General features: G+C 35.4%; 3 protein-coding genes across 4 annotated transcripts; 2 read left to right on the forward strand and 1 right to left on the reverse strand.

Annotated features, from left to right (window-relative positions):
• Window positions 1–2,503: 2,503 nt before the first annotated feature.
• On the reverse strand, window positions 2,504–7,591 carry LOC144548279 (serine/threonine-protein phosphatase 7 long form homolog). Its single transcript, XM_078296964.1, has 7 exons — window positions 7,454–7,591; window positions 6,909–7,357; window positions 6,645–6,822; window positions 4,035–4,393; window positions 3,691–3,958; window positions 3,289–3,621; window positions 2,504–3,191 (listed from the first exon to the last, which is right to left on the reverse strand). The coding sequence occupies exons 1-7, from the start codon at window positions 7,589–7,591 to the stop codon at window positions 2,889–2,891; spliced, it is 2,028 nt and encodes a 675-aa protein (XP_078153090.1). The 3' UTR covers window positions 2,504–2,888.
• Window positions 7,592–11,298: 3,707 nt separating this feature from the next.
• Window positions 11,299–14,212, forward strand: LOC144548658 (F-box/FBD/LRR-repeat protein At1g13570-like). Its single transcript, XM_078297377.1, has 4 exons — window positions 11,299–11,458; window positions 11,742–12,553; window positions 12,849–13,001; window positions 13,537–14,212. The coding sequence occupies exons 2-4, from the start codon at window positions 11,765–11,767 to the stop codon at window positions 13,861–13,863; spliced, it is 1,269 nt and encodes a 422-aa protein (XP_078153503.1). The 5' UTR covers window positions 11,299–11,458; window positions 11,742–11,764; the 3' UTR covers window positions 13,864–14,212.
• A 1,522-nt stretch (window positions 14,213–15,734) lies between these two features.
• Window positions 15,735–18,230, forward strand: LOC144548659 (F-box/FBD/LRR-repeat protein At1g13570-like). 2 transcript variants are annotated; one of them, XM_078297378.1, is made up of 4 exons: window positions 15,735–15,871; window positions 16,167–16,867; window positions 17,174–17,326; window positions 17,850–18,230. In XM_078297378.1, the coding sequence occupies exons 2-4, from the start codon at window positions 16,190–16,192 to the stop codon at window positions 18,213–18,215; spliced, it is 1,197 nt and encodes a 398-aa protein (XP_078153504.1). In that variant the 5' UTR covers window positions 15,735–15,871; window positions 16,167–16,189; the 3' UTR covers window positions 18,216–18,230. The 2 variants fall into 2 exon arrangements, with proteins under 2 accessions (XP_078153504.1, XP_078153505.1); XM_078297379.1 differs by lacking the exon at window positions 15,735–15,871 and having other exon boundaries at window positions 16,153–16,867.
• Window positions 18,231–20,027: the final 1,797 nt, after the last annotated feature.

The following is a 20,027-nucleotide window of genomic DNA, read 5'->3' on the forward strand; positions in this document are numbered from 1 at the left end:
AGCAGGGAGAGTGTGTATCCGCTCAGGTACGTGCAATTTAAAAGAACGAACCGGTTACTGTGGGGTCTGCTTTGAGATTCGTGCCACATAAAAAGAACGGTTCAGATCTATGACTTGAATCTCAGGTGGTGATACGGATTCCAGCAGGGATCGGACCGGAAGGCAGAGGAGTGCGTATCCTCTGGGATATCTCAACTTTTGCGTGACCGACGTGTCCGGTGCCTATTCGGTGATAGCGCAGGGGCTGTATTATTTTTGCTTTGATATTCGTGCAGAACGTATTTAAACGGTTGGGATTTTCCATAAAGTCACGCAAAGTTTGAGATATCTCAGAGGATGCGAATTCAAGGCAGAGAGCTGGAACCTAGAATTCTGGTCAACACACAGAGCCACACGATCTTGTGAAATTTGACATATTGAGTCTAAGTGTAGGCATAGAGCATGGGTAGCACAGAGCCACAGAGCATGATTACAAAATCTTGTCAACAACACTTCCCAAGAAAACGAGACGAGACGAGACGAGACGAGACAAGGGCTTTGACAGTTAAGACCTCCTCAGGCCTCAGCTCCTCGTTAAGTTTGAAAATAAATATCTAAACCCTTCGCCTCTCTCATCGGTCATCGCTGCTGCCTCTCTGTCTTCTCCCTCACGCCTCTACAAACACTTGTTAATTAAAAACAAAATTTAAATGAGCAATTTAATTATTTTTTTATAGAACTTTACAAACCGTACTACATGAACTTTATTGAGAAAGCTAGTATTTATGACAATATAGATAAGGCTTGGATATTTCTCAAATAAATCGAATTCAATGTAAAATGTCATAGGCTACGTTGGAAATTATACAAATTAGCGAAGAAAAAATATTGAGAATATTGGCTATTGAGGTTGACGTCTTGAGGCCTTAAGAGCCGAGATTTTTATTTTTACTCAATTAAAAAATTATTTTAACAACAATAACCAAGGAATTTTAATTTCCACCCGTGGAAAAATTCCACGGGCCCAACCTTTTTTTTTTTTTTTTTTTAAAAAACAGAAATTTGTATTTATTTTTTATTTTTTGTATTGAAATATTAGAAATATTGGATATATTTCTTTGAAAATAGATGAAATACAATATATTTTGATTTATTAGAAAGACTGTAACAAATAACCCGGATCAATATTTTTCAGGTCAGATTTTTCGCGGCTGTAAGAAAAATTAATATATTTCTTTATGTGTTATTGGAAAAAAATAAAAATGCTTAGATTCCAAGTTATTGATCCCGGTTCAAAAGTCACTTCTATGTAATCTAGAAAATATTATGATCTTTCTAGTACATTTAATTTATTAAAAGTTGTATCTATTTTGAGAATTATTTTTGAATAATAATCATTAAATAAATTAAAGTTTTTCTTTTTTTTCAAAATAGATATAACTTTTAATAAATTAAATGTACTAGAAAGATCATAATATTTTCTAGATTACATAGAAGTGACTTTTGAACCGGGATCAATAACTCGGAATCTAAGCATTTTTATTTTTTTCCAATAACACATAAAGAAATATATTAATTTTCCTTACAGCCGCGAAAAATCCGACCTGAAAAATATTGATCCGGGTTATTTGTTGCAGTCTTTCTAATAAATCAAATTATATTGTATTCCATCTATTTTCAAAGAAATATATCCAATATTTCTAATATTTCAATACAAAAAATAAAAAATAAATACAAATTTCTGTTTTTTTTTTTTAAAAAAAAAAAAAAAAGGTTGGGCCCGTGGAATTTTTCCACAGGTGGAAATTAAAATTCCAACCCGTGAAAAAATTTCACGGGTTGGGTATTTTTAAATTTTTTGATAAATATTGGTTATTATTATTAAAATAATTTTTTAATTGGGTAAAAATAAAAATCTCGGCCTTAAGAGTTGAGCTTTGAGATAGAGAGAGTGATTATAATTTGGTGTTGAGGCCGATATTTTTATTTTTACCCATTTTTAAAAATATTTTAATTAAAATAACCAAGATCTGATCAGAATTTTAAAAATACCCAAACCGTGGAATAAATCCACGGTTCTGAGTTTTTATTCAAAACCGTGGAATAAATTCACCGTTTTGAATTAAAATTCAGAACCGTGGATTTATTCCACGGTTTTGAATTAAAATTCAGAACCGTGGATTTATTCCACGATTTTGAATTAAAATTCAGAACCGTGGATTTATTCCACGGTTTTGAATAAAAAATCAGATAGACCAAATAAATGAGCACTTAAAAATACGATTATTTATTTTTTTAAATGGATTCAATTTCCTTGGATAACCTCAAAATATTTCATAATTTTCATACCTCTGTATTTCTAAGTTTCTACAATGAAACAAAATATTTGCCAAAATATTAATGTTTAACAAGATGGCTTGATCTATCTATAATTCTACATACATGTATATTATTTTTCAAATTACAAATGAGTTTGCTAACCGAAAAAGACTATTATATTAATATAAAAAATGCCAGGGGCCTATGTAGATACTAAAATATGCTCATTGATTTATGGTAGATTTCATTTTCTATACAAATGATGACATTGATTGAACATTCTAAACATCAATAATTTCTTACCAATCCAAATGAAATAATAGTTGTGTAAATACTACCATAGAACGATAAACTACACTAAACAAAAACTATAAAACTAAACTCAAACATAATAAAACATAACATAAATAAACTGAACTAAAACTATAAGAAAACTCTCTATCCATGGAAATCCTAAGGCGAATATCGGTCAGGTGGTCTACCCCTATTTTCCCTACTAAAATTCCGGACATGCCAGTCATTCCACTGTGGTTCTCCTTCCTGCGCTCTACGAGCTGGTGTAATCTCCTCCTCGGGCTGGGCCTCTATGCTCATCGTGAGTGCTGTACTCCATGGATCCTCGGCTTCGTGGGTAGCTGGCGGTGGCGGGGGGGGGTATGGAATACAAAATCCACAAACTGGGACGCATAGTCAGGCTGAGTCCCGCTACCAGAGGCCTCCCAATCGTGAGCCCTCGCCGGATACAGCTGACGTAGGGATGTGTCTGTGGGCTCAAATGGATACACCGATGGATCAACGCTGATCTGGAAATTCGGAGACTCATGCATAGGTTGGGGGTCCGAAAAGTCATGCTGCTCATGCGGCTGAGGCGGTGGCGGCATGAAGGCAGGACCCTGCAAGGATACCAACAATTCAATCTTAATTTACCGAATGAGAAAATTTTAACTAACTTAATTTAACTAATTTGACATAAAATTAAAAATGAGATACCTGGGGAAGAACTGGACGTCCATGCTCATCAAGGAAGGCGTGCCAACCGGATATGCCCAGTACCCGACGATGGTAGTCCCACTCTGGCTGCTCTGAGGGCTCCGGTGGCATCTCACTAGCCCTAACAAATGGCTCGTTGGGCTCGGCGGCTTGTACTCTGCGCCAATCAATTTCCTCTCCGGCATCTCGCAGCATGGTGACTAGCTTTGCCTCGTGGCCGTGGTTCTCAACGCAGGGGGCAACCAAGTTCAACATCGCATGTCCAAAAGCTCGGTAGCCACGTTTTCCAAGACAGACGATTGATCGCGCGGCACCTTTAATCGCTAGTAGCAGCTAAAAAAAACAAAGTTAAGATAAAAAAAAGTTGATAAAAAAATGTGTTGTCTTAGGTGCATTACTTACATCGCGAGCCCCTTTCCGGCCAGTGGGGGTATAACCATCATCTTCGAATATCTTCGAGCGTAGAAAATTACCGTAATCTCCCTCTAGATATACTGATGCCATGCAGATCCGCAGGTACCAAGCCAGATATCTCAATAGGGGATGTCCTTGGAACTGTATCCCATCCGCTGGCGTCTGCCACAAGTTGTCCCTCATATTCGCTGCCCTATCGTAGTGTACCAAGTAATGCGAACTCCAATCTTTATCGGGGTAATGAGCGTGGGCCGTACTGTAATTAATATGTTAGTTACAATTTAAATGCAAGAACTAATATTAAGTACAAAATGCTAAAAACCATAACTTACCCGTACCCGTGTAGACTCCTGACCACATTTCTCGGGACGTCTGGATCTGCAGGGATGAGTGGATCATATCCAAACTGACGGAGCACCCTGTCTGGATAGTGGTGCTCCACTATCCAGAAGCAAACCAGCGGACCCCTGTAGAGCCACACCTCATCATCATTCGCTACAATCTGCGGCAGATTATCCTCATTGTATAGCTCCTGGTACGGAGTCCAGATCACCTGCGTGTCACCCAGGCTCTGAATCTGACTTCGGACCAGCCTGATACTTACTGGCTTTCCATGAGGCTGGTTCGTGAACTCGTGTTTTCCGTGCCATTTCTTGCCAAATGCCGGGCATTCAAAACCATTGGGCTCTCCCTGTTGGGTTTTCGTGAACGGTTCAAACCCATTTAATTAGCTTAAGCTGCGGAAAGAGTAAAACAAAAATTTTTACATCTAACTTAAGCTACGGATTAAATGAATCAAGAAGATTCGTTTAATCCTATTTACAGATCTACTCCATAATTGATTTCCTAAAGCATTAAATCTATTTACAAATTAAATAGATTAATATAACAATTTATACCTTGATTCCAAATCTCAGTTGGAATGCAGACCGAGCGAGTAGAGCCTCACCAGGGATGGAATCGACTCGCAGTATCACACGTGTGATACCTCTATTGGTTATCCACCAGGACTAACCGGAGAGCGATTTACTTCTTCTGCCAGAAATACCGTAAACCGCGGAATTCTGCAGAAACACTATTCACCAAAAAAGAGACAGATTAAATATATTTAAGAATGCAAGTTATTCCGTTTTACTAATAAAGCAAAACATGAAATACCGCAGAATCTAAAAATATATTTTTCCGAATCTCGTAATAACCGAAATCAGGGAAGAGAGGGAAAACCGATCAACGAAGTAATCAGATTAACACGTGAATTAGTGAGTCTTTCTCTCTACCCCTACCCCTCTATTTATAGACTTTTGAGGAGGTTGGCAAAAGACCAAAATACCCCTCAAAACAAATCTATTTACCAAAAGCCCTTGACACCTCATCCTTTTATCATGTGAAATGACCAAAATACCCTTGCCACCTCACATGACACATGTCAACACAAGGGAAGTCGGCATAGGGTGAAAAAGACCAAAATACCCTTGGCCCATTAAGGCATGAATAGTGTTGGGCTTTGATTTTGGGCTTTTGACTTTGGGCCTTTAATTTTAATTAAGGCTTTGATTATTTTGGGCTTTTAAATCCATAATTCAAGCCCATAATTAACAATTAAAATTCCAAATCATATATATATAATTGTTATGTACAATTATATTTCTTTTCGGTTATTGTTCGGTAACTTTTATACAACGTAACGTGTACGTTTATAAATTAACTGTTGTTTCTGCTTGTCATTCTAAATGACATTTATAATTTAATTATATCACGTATAATTAATTATAACCATCTTAATATTAATTATAATCAATTTATAATTAATCAGTAAGATTCTCCGAGTAGCTCCTATATGGTGTGACCCAATAGGATCTGTGTTATGTTGGTAAACAAAGTTAAAACTGTTTTAACTTCTGTTAGTCATGGGTGGCATCTGGCAACACATCATGACCATCCAATTACACAGATGATGCTGTACTGTACAATATCACGATCCAGTAAACAATTTACTTGTGTCAGTTCTTCTGTCTCATAGCTATCAGATCAGTTTCAAGGTAGATGTGTGTCATCCTTGGTAACTGTATCTTTTCTTGATCTTGAGTAGATTATCAAATATAATTACTCTTGTAATTATACCGCATGCAGATAATCTAACTCTATCAAGGGGCCCAGTGATGCTATAGCTCGTATAGAGATACGAGGGACAAATAGTATTCTTAGCAGACTATCACTTCCTCAGCTAAGTTATATATATGGAAATGCTACCGTTATGGCTGCTTTTTACGGACAGCGTTAGATAACACTTACTCATATATATTTCTTAGTGGGAACGATAAATACCTCATACTGTAGAACTTTGACACTGAATGAAAACATAAATGACACGAACACAATTCTATTTAATGTTTCATTCGGGGTCTGTCAAATACCATGTTCCTAGAACATGTATCCATGTGATTAAAATGACATCTCGTGTCAGGTGGTTTGTAAAACTTAACCATCTTTTAATCCACATGCTAACCTTATCGCGGTAATTAGTGTTCCTGCTAATTACCTTGGTCAGTGACTTTTAAGAGTATATATTATCTATATTATGGAGTTTCACAATTTCAGTCATGAACTCGAAATGATCCATAATTTCAATAATACTCAAGGCAACAAAATGATATATAAATAAACATTCAATTCATGAACAAAGCTTTATGATTAACTTATCGTATTATTGACTTCTAGATTATTACAAACTAACACTCCCCACTCTGGCGAGACATTCGGTGCAGGTACCCCCACTGGTAGACGTGACCATGACCAATGCTGCAGTAGAAGTACCGGCCCGTGTATGCCCTTACTTTTCGGCTGTAATTTAAAGAATATTAGCTGTCAAGGACAAGTTCAACAATTAAAATAAGACAGTAAGTGCATGACAAGTGAAATAATTAACACAAGAACATACTGACCTTGCAACTCTGGCACAAATTGGAGTAAAGATGTGCTAGGACAGCCCCACCCCAGTTGTACTTTTCTTTCGGTTGAAGATCTCGCAGCAGCTCTAGATACATCATCGGGATGGCATCACCACTTGCATCAGCGAACATGACAGAACCAAATAGGTCCATCACGAAGCCCCGTGTGTATCTGTAATGTCGAAATTATAAAGTTTGTATGTATACCTCTGAAATAGGGTACAAAATAAATATATCTAGAATAGTTTGTATGAGTACCTATGAACCTCGTCTGGCGTAGAAGACCAATCAATTCCTTCCGCAAACATAGTTCGCAACTTCTTCCTATTCAGACAGTACTTGGACCTCCCACCATTATCTCGTATATCTGGCGAGGCTCCCAACAGATCTTCTAGTCTGGCATTAATCGTGTGCTCATCCTTGGGGTCAGATATGCCACCAACGGGCATGCCCTGGATGGGAAAACCCCATAGGGCACTAACGTCCTGGAGAGTCACTGTCATCTCTCCGAACGGCAAGTGAAACGTGTGCGTCTCTGGGCGCCATCGCTCCACTAGTCCTGCAATGAGAGACCCATTAATGGCCTTACTCTGCGTCTCCATAATATTGACCAAATGGTACAACCCCCAATTTTGCAGATACTGGTCCATCAACGGATAGTACTTCATAGCATAATGCCGACTCCTGACATCTAAAATGTCATCATTCTGCGTTGAAAAAAATAAATAACATAAATACATGAAAATACGAGACCTAGACAAAATTTAATCTTAAAAAAACAAAAGAAAAAAGTAATCAAGTACCTCAACAGATGCCAGTGAGACTCGGTGCTCATCGTGAGGCATCCATAATAAAGGACTGAAATGGTCCTTGCTGTTCTCGGAAATGGGCTCATCAACAGGGTCGGGTGGTGGTGGTCTCCTAGGTCGTCCCCTAGCCATCCTACGTTAGACATCGTTATGTATATAAATATGGGTTGCCATTTAATATGGGTCATTTCGTTCCTAACTATTATTAAATAAAATGTTAAAGAGTTATTGTATTTGTTATGTAGATATAAGCAAGGTTCAACTAGATTTTTTTTATTCCACACAAATTTATGTTAACAATCAAGTGAACTCATTTTTTTCCATGGTTCTTTTATGATTTTTAGTTTGTCCTTAAGAGAATTCAATATTTTTAATTTATTAGTTAACTATTACAATGGTTTATATATATACAGTCACACGGTTAGGATATAAATATTTGTAACTATATAATAAATTAGAAGTCATTTTAATTAATCTTACACTTAATAAGATCACAAAAAATTCTCTTAAAAATAATTACTCAACAACATAATTTTAGTATTTCACCGTAACATGTAAGAAATAAAGAAATTCAACTAATTAATCACAATACATATATTACATTATATTATATATACATATATTATATTATATTATATTATATAGAGGTTGGCTACTTTTAAAAATACCCAAAACGTAAAAAAAATTCATGGTCCTAATTTTAATTTGAAAACGCGGAAAATCAAAAAGGAGTTGACCAATTCGATCCAATCGGGAAAATCAACAACCCGCACTCGATAATTAATCATTATATATTCTACGGTTTTCTCGAAATAAATCGATCGACATAAGTCGCATAAGCAATCATCAATTGATCGAGTCGGGAAAATCAACAACCCAACTCGATAACTAATCAATTCGATCAAATACCAAAAATTTGAGAGAGGGGTTTACCTTTACTCAAGATAGCTTGAACACTGCGGTTCGGCTGGTGGCTCGTCGCCTCAGAGATAGTAAAGATGAGAGGGGCAGGGGTGGGGTGGTGTGGGGCGGAAAAGAGAGAGGGGGCGGAGGTGGGTGGTGGTGGGGCGGAAAAGAGAGAGGGGGCGGAGGTGGGTGGTGTGGGGCGGAAAGGAGAGAGGGGGCCGGAGTGGGGTGGTGTGGGGCTTCACCGAGAGAGATGGGGACAGAGAGGGGGGTCGGGTGGGTTGGGGTGGGGTTTCACGGAGACAAGAGAGAAGAGACAGAAGAGAGGAAGAGATCCGCCAAAAAAAAAAAAAAGGCAGAACCGTGGATTTTTTCCACGGTCCTGATTTTTAATTCAAAACCGTGGAATAAATCCGCGGTTCTGAATTTTAATTCAAAACCGTGAATTTATTCCACGGTTTTGAATAAAAACTCAGAACCGTGGATTTATTCCACGGTTTGGGTATTTTTAAAATTCTGATCAGATCTTGGTTATTTTAATTAAAATAATTTTAAAAAAGGGTAAAAATAAAAATGTCGGGTGTTGAGGTCTTGTTTTCTGTCTGTCTTAATAAAATGGGGGAATTACATATATACCACTCAAAAACATTGAAATTACATATTTACCACCCTAAATTCTATAATTACATATATACCACTCAAAAACATTGAAATTACATATTTACCACTCTAAATTCTATAATTATATATTTACCATTCTAAATTCAAAGAACTCACATATTTATCCAATATAATTTTAACATATATCAAATATATCCAAAACTCAGATTAATTATGTTTAATATTCTAAAAACTATAATTAATCAAGAAAACCAGCTAAATACGAGTATAGCTTTTAGGTTCTATTTTCATCTGATACACTCGTCTAAGCACATGCATGCAAGATAAGATGTATTCTTAGCAGCCTCCATATTTGAAAATTATCTTGTATTGATTCTATTAAATAATTATCCAATTACTATGATTCCCACCATACTGGTACATATCTCATTTCGTTTTTCTTTTTTTTTGAGAATGGGAGAGATGGAGTTTTTAGTGTGCAGGAAGATAGAGTCACAATTTTGGCAGTAAAAAAAAGCGGGAAAGAAGAAGGAAAATCATTAAGTCGTTAATTATATTTTATATAATATTAAATATAATTAGTCTCAGTTTTGGATTAGTTGGATAAATATGTGAGTTCTTTGGATTTAGAATGGTAAATGTGTAATTATAGAATTTAGAGTGGTAAATATGTAATTTCAATGTTTTTGAGTGGTATATATGTAATTATAGAATTTAGGGTGGTAAATATGTAATTTCAATGTTTTTGAGTGGTATATATGTAATTCCCCCTAATAAAATTGATGTTTTTTATCGATAATTTTTAATTGTGTGGATTTCTATTGACTAGTAATTAGATTGGAAATTTTATGAAACTAATTAGGGGACATAAATTATTTGCTTTACTAGATAAAAACTTTAATAAACTAATTCTGTCTCAATATCAGCTCCCACTGTATAAGAATATTGTTCAAGCAACTGCATTCAGTCATAATAAATCTTAACTTGAAATTATTGACTTTCATTTTTTTTTTTATCTTGGCTTAGTTTCTATCTTTTTTTTTTTTTAAAAAAGATGAGTGTAAGTTGAACTTATTCCTCGTATAAAAGTTGGATCAATTTCTCTTACATGTCCAAAAAGAAAAGGGAATCATCTTATTATATCACCTAAACGAGTAGAATAGTTCAATGAAACAAACATGGTGTTTTTGTCATTTTAAAGTGTTGGAAGAAAATATAAAAACATGAATATAGTTAACATGGTGATTTTGTCATTTTAACTTTGATGTGAATTTCATCTGTGAATGCTCGTCTTTAGTCTTTGCTTTGTCCAGCATTGAATTTTTCTCTTACCCTTCACTTCGCTTTTATTATTCATCTATTTTCTTGCATTTAATGAGAGAGAGACGACCTATAGCAAGAGAAAAGAGTCTATAACCTCTAGTAATTGATGGCGCACATAGAAAGTTGCACAAGTGCATATTTTATTATTTTTCTTCTTTTTATACAATTTAGTTTTACATATGAAATCTTAAAAAAAAAATTAACATTATACAAAGTCAAACATGTATATTGTACAGTGTAAATCACACTTATTTAGTGTATTTTCTTCATTATAGAAAAAAAAACAATTCTGATATCTTATAACATATTATATTTTATAATTTTTTTTCAAAGGCTTCCAATTTTATTATTGCCTTGTGTTTCTACAATAGTATAAAATACAAATTCAAATTTAGGATGTTATGTTTCTCTCCCTTAAAAGATATTCACTACTTAATATATTTTTTTTAAAATAGCCTTCCAATTATTTTCGTGAAAATGTAAGTTTTATCGTAACATTTTTTTTTTGTGAAAATTTTGTTGATATCTTAAATGATTAACTAATAAATAAAACCTAATCAGATCAAATAACTTAAAATAGATGGATCAAAATTATCAATGAATGGAATCTAAACTGGAACTTTAAATTCAATCAGAATTGAATTATATAATAATAAATTGATTACAACTTAAAAGAATACAATAAAACAACCCGACGCACGAATGACCACACAGAATTGAACTCATCTCCTGTCTCTCCATTTCCTTTTACCTCTCTTTCAATGACAGCGGGCCCCAGCAAAACCCATTCGTTTGTTTTGTTCCTTCCCAGAGAAGGAAACCAAAACCCCTCAAATCTCCTTTAGCTCCAGCTTCTCTCTCCCTCTGTCCCGTCCCGTCCCGTCCCGTCACTCCTCTCTCTCCCTCTCTTCAGATTTTTCTCTCTTCCGGATAAAAACCCTCGTTCTCTCTCTCTCGGATGAGAACAATCTCTTTACCTCTCTGTCACACTTTCTTGTGGGTTCGAATTTTTCCAACTTCAAACCCGGTTAGAGTTTTCTCCCCTCTTTCATCTTGAGTTGCGACTTTGCTCACAACCGGTTAAGGATTCTTTGTGTCCCTCCTGCTTACTGTCACGTGTGGCCGTCAAGTGGGTTGAAGAAATTTCCGGTGAGTTATCGAAGGCTTTGAATTCTTTCTTTTCATTTTCGAGCTTTGTGGGCTGAGCTTTGTTGCTATTTGCTTGTGGTTTGGAATGTGAAAATCAACCCCTCAATATGCTTAATGTGATGAATTGTAGACCCTATTTTGTTTAGTGAGATGAATAGTGTGTTACTTGTTGAGTAAATATTGATATGCTTTTAACTATGTGCCACTCTTCTTGATTAATAGTAATCTGCGGCTTTTATTTTTTATAACCACAAAAAGTATTCTGATGCTGCCTCTCCTTCAGGTTGAAATTTACTCAAGTTTTCAATGGATGATTATATCAGCAAGCTGCCTGATAATATACAAGAGAAAATTCTAGCTGAACTTTCACTCAAAGAGGCGGTCAGAACAAGCATCCTCTCCAGAACTTGGAAGGATTCATGGACTTCACTTCCAAATTTGGTGTTTCCAGATTTTCCGTTTGAAGAAGAATCTACAGAGCCTAGGCTTATTGAATTGGTTGACAAGGTACTACGGGTTCACCGGGGTCCGATTCAAAAATTCAAGCTTGTCAGTCAGCATGCCTGCATTGAGGCAATTGGTCGCTGGATGCTCATCTTATCTACAAATGAAATTGAGCATCTTGATCTAAATTTTAGCAGGATGAATGGAAAAATTCCTTCGTGCTTCTTTTCTTGCAATACATTGAAATCTGTTTGCCTGTCAGGTTGCAGTATCAATGTTCCTCTGTTTTTCAATGGCTTTACTCTGCTACACACCCTTTGCCTATCTTATTTTAATTTGTCGGAGTTTGATATAGAGAAATTGGTTTCGAGTTGCCCTTTACTAGAACACTTGGAACTTGCTAATTTTTTCCAGCAAGGTTGCCTTCGTATCCTTGCACCAAAACTCACTTTTTTGGCTATCAATGGTGATTTTCAAGATATAAGTTTGGAAGCTCCAAAATTGGTCGAGGGAAGCATTTGTCTATTTGAAGAAACTGGAGATTATCAAGAGTTCAGTGCCGGAAAAGATGGGGCGGAAAGCAACATTACACGTGCTCTTGGTCATCTTTCTAACATTCAAAAGCTAGATATACGTGGTGAATTCATTAATGTAAGTTTGATATATGGTTAAATTTTTTACAATGATATTAGTGTACCTATCCCTTGTAATACTATCAATATAGAACTTTGGTACATAATGGTTATATTCTAGTAAATTAAGCCTCAAACACTGCACTAGAAAACGGTGATAGAATCAATAGATAAGAGTCGAACACATTCTGGTATGTACATGTTGTATTGTAGTGTTGACACATCCGGTTGTCACAGATTTGTCTGATACTTCAATAATATATGACCTTATTATTTGGCTAGATGTTTATGATTTCTTCTACTTTCTTTGCAAGTACTTGTCCATGGGACCAAATCCAGAGAATCTTCCATCTATGTTCCCTCATTTGACAGAGATTTATGTGCAACTAATGATTTCCCTGGATGAGATTGTGACTGCTCTTTGCTTGTTTGAAAATGCACCCAACTTAAAATTACTCCATATAGAGGTGATTCACTACTTGTCTGAAATTTATATATATGATTTAATCATTCTTCTATTCTATTTACTTTTTTCTATTACTTTTTGGGTAAAAGTAAAACTAAATGATCAATTAATTTCAAATCTTTTAAAGTGATCCTGTAGCTAGGCAGGGAAACTTGAAAGAATTACAGAGCTACCAATTAATTACTAGGCAAGAATGGGGGTCAGGTCAACTGAGCTCCATTCTTTTGTAATAATTTCATGGTGATGTATTGAATTTTAGGTAAAGCTCAGAAAAGTTCTGACTTTCCTACATATTTTCTAAAAATGACTACTCCCTACTTGTTCAAAAAATAAACTTCAATAGCTTCTATGTATACATTGACTCACATAGTTGTTAAAAAAAATAAACTGGTCCGTACTAATTTATATAAAGTTGGTGCATGGATTGGATGAACATAATCATATATTACCTGCAAATAAGTTAAATCTTTCTATCTGGCTTTCATTCTTCCTATTGATACCACTAACGGGGCTTTTTTTTTAATTCCATTTTTCAGGTATGCAACTCTCTTTTTCCACTGCGTGTTCAAGGTTTGCAGGAATCTAAAGCAATCCTAGACTGCTTGTTTAAGCATCTGGAGGATGTGAATGTTTTCTATCATCGGGACCCTGAGTTACTCTCACGAAAGGCCAAGTCAATTTTAGAGTTTGGACAGCTTGTGTCAAGCACCGCGTTAGAGGAATTCCGTGTCACTGCCTTAGGGTATGACATTGGAGTTTTTGAGGAGCTCAAGTTGTTGCCCAAGTTATCAGAGAAGTGTAAACTCGTTCTTCTCAGGGATGAAGAGAGCGATGATGAAGAAGAGAGTGATGGTGATGCATGAAGATAACAAAGATATAATGTTTCATGTATTTGTATGCTTTTGTTGCACTATTTTTTTATTATAGTGGACATCAATATCATCTATATCCTGTATGAAATCAATTTAGAACCAAGTTTGATTGAGCACAGAGTGGTAGCATATCCTAGTAGAAACCAAACAGACAGTCTGGCTCTTACCAGTACACAGCACTCAATATTCATACGAACTAACTGGTGCCTGAAAAGTAGCAGTACTGTGTACTAAGATAAATTAATATAAATTAATAAAGTAACAGGTAGTTTGAAGCAACAAGCCAGGTTTAAAGTTCCATTAGTAACAACGGGGTCCATGACAAGAAGTTCATTTACTGAATATCTGACTTTCAATCTCAATTATTTCTTAGTGGTGCCAATCCAGATATACCAGCTAGCTTGATAATTGTACCTCTTGATGGTTGGCTTTGACGTAGTCTAATACATGTTTTAGTGCATCATCTCGTATCGTTTATTTATCTCATGTGCCAATGAACACGGTTTGCTCATCAGAAACCAGCACTGAATTTGATATGATGATTTGGGCTTGTCACCCTTAGCTGCCAATAGTTCTGTGGTCCTGCGTTTTTAATTTGAATTCAGAGGTCAACGAAATTTGGTAAATAAGACTTTGACAAGTTCTCTCTAAATTTTTCAAAATTTGACAATCTTGTCTTGACAGCCAGATATATATGGATTGGTACATTAATTAAAAGGAATTAATGCTACTATTTCTATTTATTTTTTGTTTCTGCACTTTATGATTTTAAAGTCCTCTTCTTTTAAGGAATATTTTTAAGGTATAAAATATAAATCAGGTGTATATCCCGTACAAAGAAATAATTCATAGACAAATATAACGATTTTCTAAAAATGTATTTATATGTGCGGTACATTTGACATTGTAAGTTTGTAACAAAAATTTGTAATGGAAAAATTTGATATGTCTGGTATGATGACCCTCAACTTCAGGTGTGATAACCCAAATTTTAAATCGGTTAATTATTGATAAACAATAATTAATTAGTAATGATTAACTAAAACAATTTTTTGAAGGAGTAAATTTTTAAATTTTATTTCAGATAATAAAACCCAACATACAAGCATAAATAATTAAACAAGGGCTATTGAAAATTTCAAATTTCAAATTTGATACCTGGGTAGTAAAATAAATTTAGATAATTTAAATGCTAATAAATTATAACAAGTTAACAATAATGAATACAAATGGATATATAGAAAATATAAACGTAATAATAATTATAACGTTTAATTTAATTTAAATAAGCTACAACAATTAAACTAAAATAAACTTCATTAATCAACAACTAACAGCATCTCAATAAAGAATTTTTTTTTTTTTTTTTTTTTTTTTTGCGTCAAAAGCCCTTAGGCAAAACTTTACTGATACGGACCTCTTCAAGAGAGGCCAGGTTTTACATTGGTATGCTTCTAAACAGCATTTTTCATACTCAGAAACCATTTAAGAAGAAAATACACCTTACTTTTTCCCCTCTATCTATCCTAATCCTTCAAACATTTGTAGAGTCAGGTAGAACAGAGTGATGAAACATTGGAAACGTGTAACCGTTGTATTCCCATCCCTGTGTGCTTCCCAATCGTGCCAAGTTGTTTGCCATTTCATTTTGGCAACGAGGCACGTGAAAGCAAAGCATGCCCCCATTCAACTTTAGGGTCCTCCAGAATATAACTCATTGACATGTGGGCTCCTATGTCAGACTTGAAGCACATCAAAGACTAGACTAGACTACACAACCTTTTCTCTTATTTCTCTCTCTTACATGCGGACCCTACCCCACATTACCTATCGCCCTTTCCCTTCTCCCGCTCAGACCCGTCCTTCCGCCTCTCTCGTTCTAGGTTTTTGAACAATCTCTCCACACTTCCTTCTGGGTTCGAATTTAAGGATTCTTTGTGTCCCTGTTGCTTACTGTCGCTTGTGGGCGTCAAGCGGGTTGAAGAAATTGAAATTTCCCGTAAGTTATCCAAGGCTTTGATTTTTTTTTTTTTTTTTCATTTTCGAGCTTTGTGGGCTGAGCTTTGCTGTCTCTTTGCTTGTGGTTTGGAATGTGAAAATCAAACCCTTGAAATCTGTTTTGATCAATTGTTTCATATTGAGACTTCCATTACTTCAAGTCGTTAAAAATTGAGTTCTGAAATTAAACCCCCCTCTCTGATCTGTGTAAAAATTAAGTTGTGAAATTGAAGTTGCTTAAAGTCTGAGGCTTCTATTTTTTAAAACTTGATTCAGTATTCTAATGCTGACTGCAGGTTGAAATTGACTCAAGTTTTCAATGGATGGACCTCAGCCTAAAAGAAACCGTGCTGATATCAATGTAAATAGTGATTATATCAGCAACCTGCCTGCTGATATAAAAGAGAAAATTCTAGCTGAACTGTCACTCAAAGAGGCGGTAAGAGCAAGCATCCTCTCGAGCAGGTGGAAGGATTCATGGACTTCATATCCAAATTTGGTGTTTGAAGAAAAAAATACAAAGTCTAGGCTTATTGAATTGGTCGACAAGGTACTACGGGTTCACCAGGGTCCAATTCAAATATTCAAGCTTGTCAGTGAGTATGCCTCCAATAAATGCGTGATTCCTTCCCGCTTCTTTTCTTGCAATGGCTTTACTCTGTTACACACCCTTTGCCTATCTCATTTTAATTTGCCGGGGTTTGGTATAGAGAAATTGGTTTCAAGTTGCCCTTTACTTGAACACTTGGATCTTAATTATTTTTCCCAAGAAGGTTGCCTTCGTATCCTTGCACCAAAACTCACTTTTATGAAAATCATTGGTGATTTTCATGATATATGTTTGGAAACCCCAAAATTGGTCGAGGGAAGCATTTGTCTCTTTGGTGATTTTCAAGAGTTCAGCGCGGCAAAAGATGGGAAGGAAAGCAACTTTACACGTGCTCTTGGTCATCTTTCTAACATTCAAAAGCTAAAGATACGTGGTGAATTCATTGATGTAAGTTTGATATATGGTTAAAAAAATTTACAATGATATTAGCATACCTATCCCTCGTGATACCATCAATATAAAACTTGCATACATACTGGTTATATTCTAGTAAATTAAGCCTCAAACACTGCACTTAATACAGAAAAAGGTGATGGAATCAATAGATACGAGTTGAAGACATTCTGGTATGTATGTACATGTTGTACTATAGTGTTGACACATCCGACCATCATAGATTTGTCTCATACTGTAATAATATATGACCTTTCAATTTGGCTTGATTTTTATGATTTCTTCTACTTTCTTTGCAAGTACTTGGCCATGGGACCCATTCCAAATAATCTTCCAGCAATGTTCAATCATTTGTCTGAGATTTCTGTGGATTTAATTAGTGGCCTGAATGAGATTGCGCCAGCTCTTTGCTTGTTTCAAAATGCACCGAACTTAAAAGAACTCCGTATAGAGGTCCACTACTTCTCTATTTTTTATATATTATTTAATAAACTTTTCTATTGATGTTTTATATTATTTTTTATATTTTTGTGCAAAACTGAATGCTCGAATGGGGGTCAATTGAACCAATATAATTTTGGGCAAAACTGAATAATATTTTATAAATTTAAATAATATTGTAGCATGTAGGCAAGGAAACTGAATAATATTTTGAACACATTCTGGTATGTACATGTATTGAGCCCCATTCTTTTGTAAAAATTTCCTGTTCTTGTGTTGGATTTTAAGTAAAATTGCTACATATAAGCTTATTGACCTCCATACTTCCCTACATATATTCTACAAACAACTCCCTCCTTGTTAAAAAACTAAACATCAATAGCTCCTCCATATTAGTAAAAAATATTTGTAATGTTGGTGCTTGGATTTGATCAACATAATCATATGTTACTGAAAAATTAGTTAAATCATTCTATCTAATACTATTGCCTAATCATACCACTGACAGGGCTTCATTTTTTGTTTCCAACTTTAGTGTTTGGACTTTGTTGATCCACCGTATGTTCAAGGTTTGTGGGAATCAAAAGCAATCCCATATTGCTTGTTTAAATGCTTGAAGGTTGTGAACATTATGTGTTTTGATGACCCTGGGTCGGAAAGGGCCGAGTCAATGCTAGAATTTGCGAAACTTGTGTTAAGCACTGCACCTCTGTTAGAGGAATTCCATGTCACTGACTTAGGGGAAGCCATTGTAGTTTTTGAGGAGCTCAAGTTGTTTCCCAAGTTATCAGAGAAATGTAAACTTGTTCTCAAGTATTTTAATGAAGAGACCGATGATGATGAAGAGAACAATGGCGATGAAGAAAGCGATGATGACGATGAAGAAAACAATAGTGATTAAGAAAACAATAGTGATGAAGAGAGCGGTGTTGATGCATGAATAGTGCTCCCTCATGCTCCAGTTGTATGAAGCTTTTTTGGTGACATTTTGATAAATTTCTATGTTTGAGAGGCTATCACTTTGCTCTCTGTTAGATTTTTATGTCTTAGTATGATATGTTTTTGTAGTTAATGGTCAGATTATATTGAATCAATGGCATTTGATTGTCTTTCTGACACTAATGAATCTGCAGTGATTGATATACTCTTCAGGACAGATGTTATCGTCTCTAGTTGACATTATTTCTAGTTCCACCAACAACTATTTTTTCTCTTACATTGTTGTTATTACTTAGTTTTCTTATTTTTTTACTACTTTTGTTGAATTCATTGATAGATTTTTGAATGTAATAGTGATGTGGTGGTCACTTATTGTAAACTTCAATAAGTCAAGCGGTCAAAAATATAATTAAAAATAAATAAATAAAATAAGTTATAAATTAATTTATATAATATTTTTTTACCTACGGTTGACAGTCTGAGCATAGCATGTAGTGTTGATCCCTCTGAGCATTGAGAACATATGTCAGCAGCGCATCCAGTAGTGTGAGCGCTTCAGCTTGGAATTAATGGTGTCAAAACCTTGGTCGCTTGAAATTTTGTGTGGATTAGCCTTCTTCCTCCCTGGTCGTAGCATAATACTCCTGTTCCGGCTCTGTGTTGCACGTCCCAAGATCCGTCTAGCTGCACCAGCCAAGTACATGCATTTAAAAGAACGGGGAAATATTTATCCCCTGTTAGTGGTACTGTACCAGTAGGTACTGACCAGTACGTTACTCTGTCTCTTATGTTGATTGCCTTTGGCTCAGTTCTTTCTCTGTGAAGATGTATTCATTTCTCGACTTCCATATGCATTGCAGTGTATTTGCTGACTTTTTAGCCCCAACCTCTGCTATCATCAACAAAGTTGCGGTAAAATCAAGTGGTAAACTATATATCTACCTGTAACGCCAAGTTAAAGGTGAACCAGGTTGCTCTTGCCACAGGGCAAAAGAACATCGTGTGTGGCCAAGATGTGTCAATTGCTCGAATTCTCCATGACTGCCAATCCATCGTGTATTGTTTCTTTGCACGACTATCAACTTCCATGCCTTCGATTCCGTTTAGACACACTGTAGACGTGAGGGGTGGTATTCTGTTTAATTTAATAGCATTTCATAACTTTCCTTCACATTGTAATTCCCTTTTTTCTTTTCTTTTTTTCTTTTTACTGCAGATGAGTTGTACCAGTTGAACTGAAAGTAACAAAGCATTTCAAAATAGATTCTTGCATGAGCACCATCAAAGAAGACATATTATATATTGGGCCCATATTTATTCTTTTATTCCAAATTCTATGAAATTTTTTACAAGTTGTCGAGTCAACATGTTTTTTTTCGGGACCAACTCCTGAGGCAACTAGTATAGTTCAATTGAATTAAACTTTTTTCATTGGCTATTAGAAAAATGCAACGAAAATGCTTTTTATTTGCAAAAGAACGCCAACATAAAAAAAAAATGCATGGTGACAATGAGATTCCAGGTTAGATTTATTTGAACCTCCTTTGTATAAGAGTAGGATTTAGAATTTGAATAATCATTTGAGAAACCACTCCTCCGTCCCCTCACTGTACCCACATATTTTCCAACTCAGTCAACCTTCTAATTTGACCATCCTAACTAACGACTTTCTAAAATAGATTCTCTCTCTCTCTTCCCCCACCTCCATTAGCAATACTTGATTGGATATATATCTACATTACTTATAACAGATATTAATACTTTCCATCTGTAA

Source organism: Carex rostrata, chromosome 33 (genome assembly GCF_964058835.1).
Source record: "Carex rostrata chromosome 33, lpCarRost1.2, whole genome shotgun sequence".
In the NCBI taxonomy this organism is placed as follows: Eukaryota; Viridiplantae; Streptophyta; class Magnoliopsida; order Poales; family Cyperaceae; genus Carex; species Carex rostrata.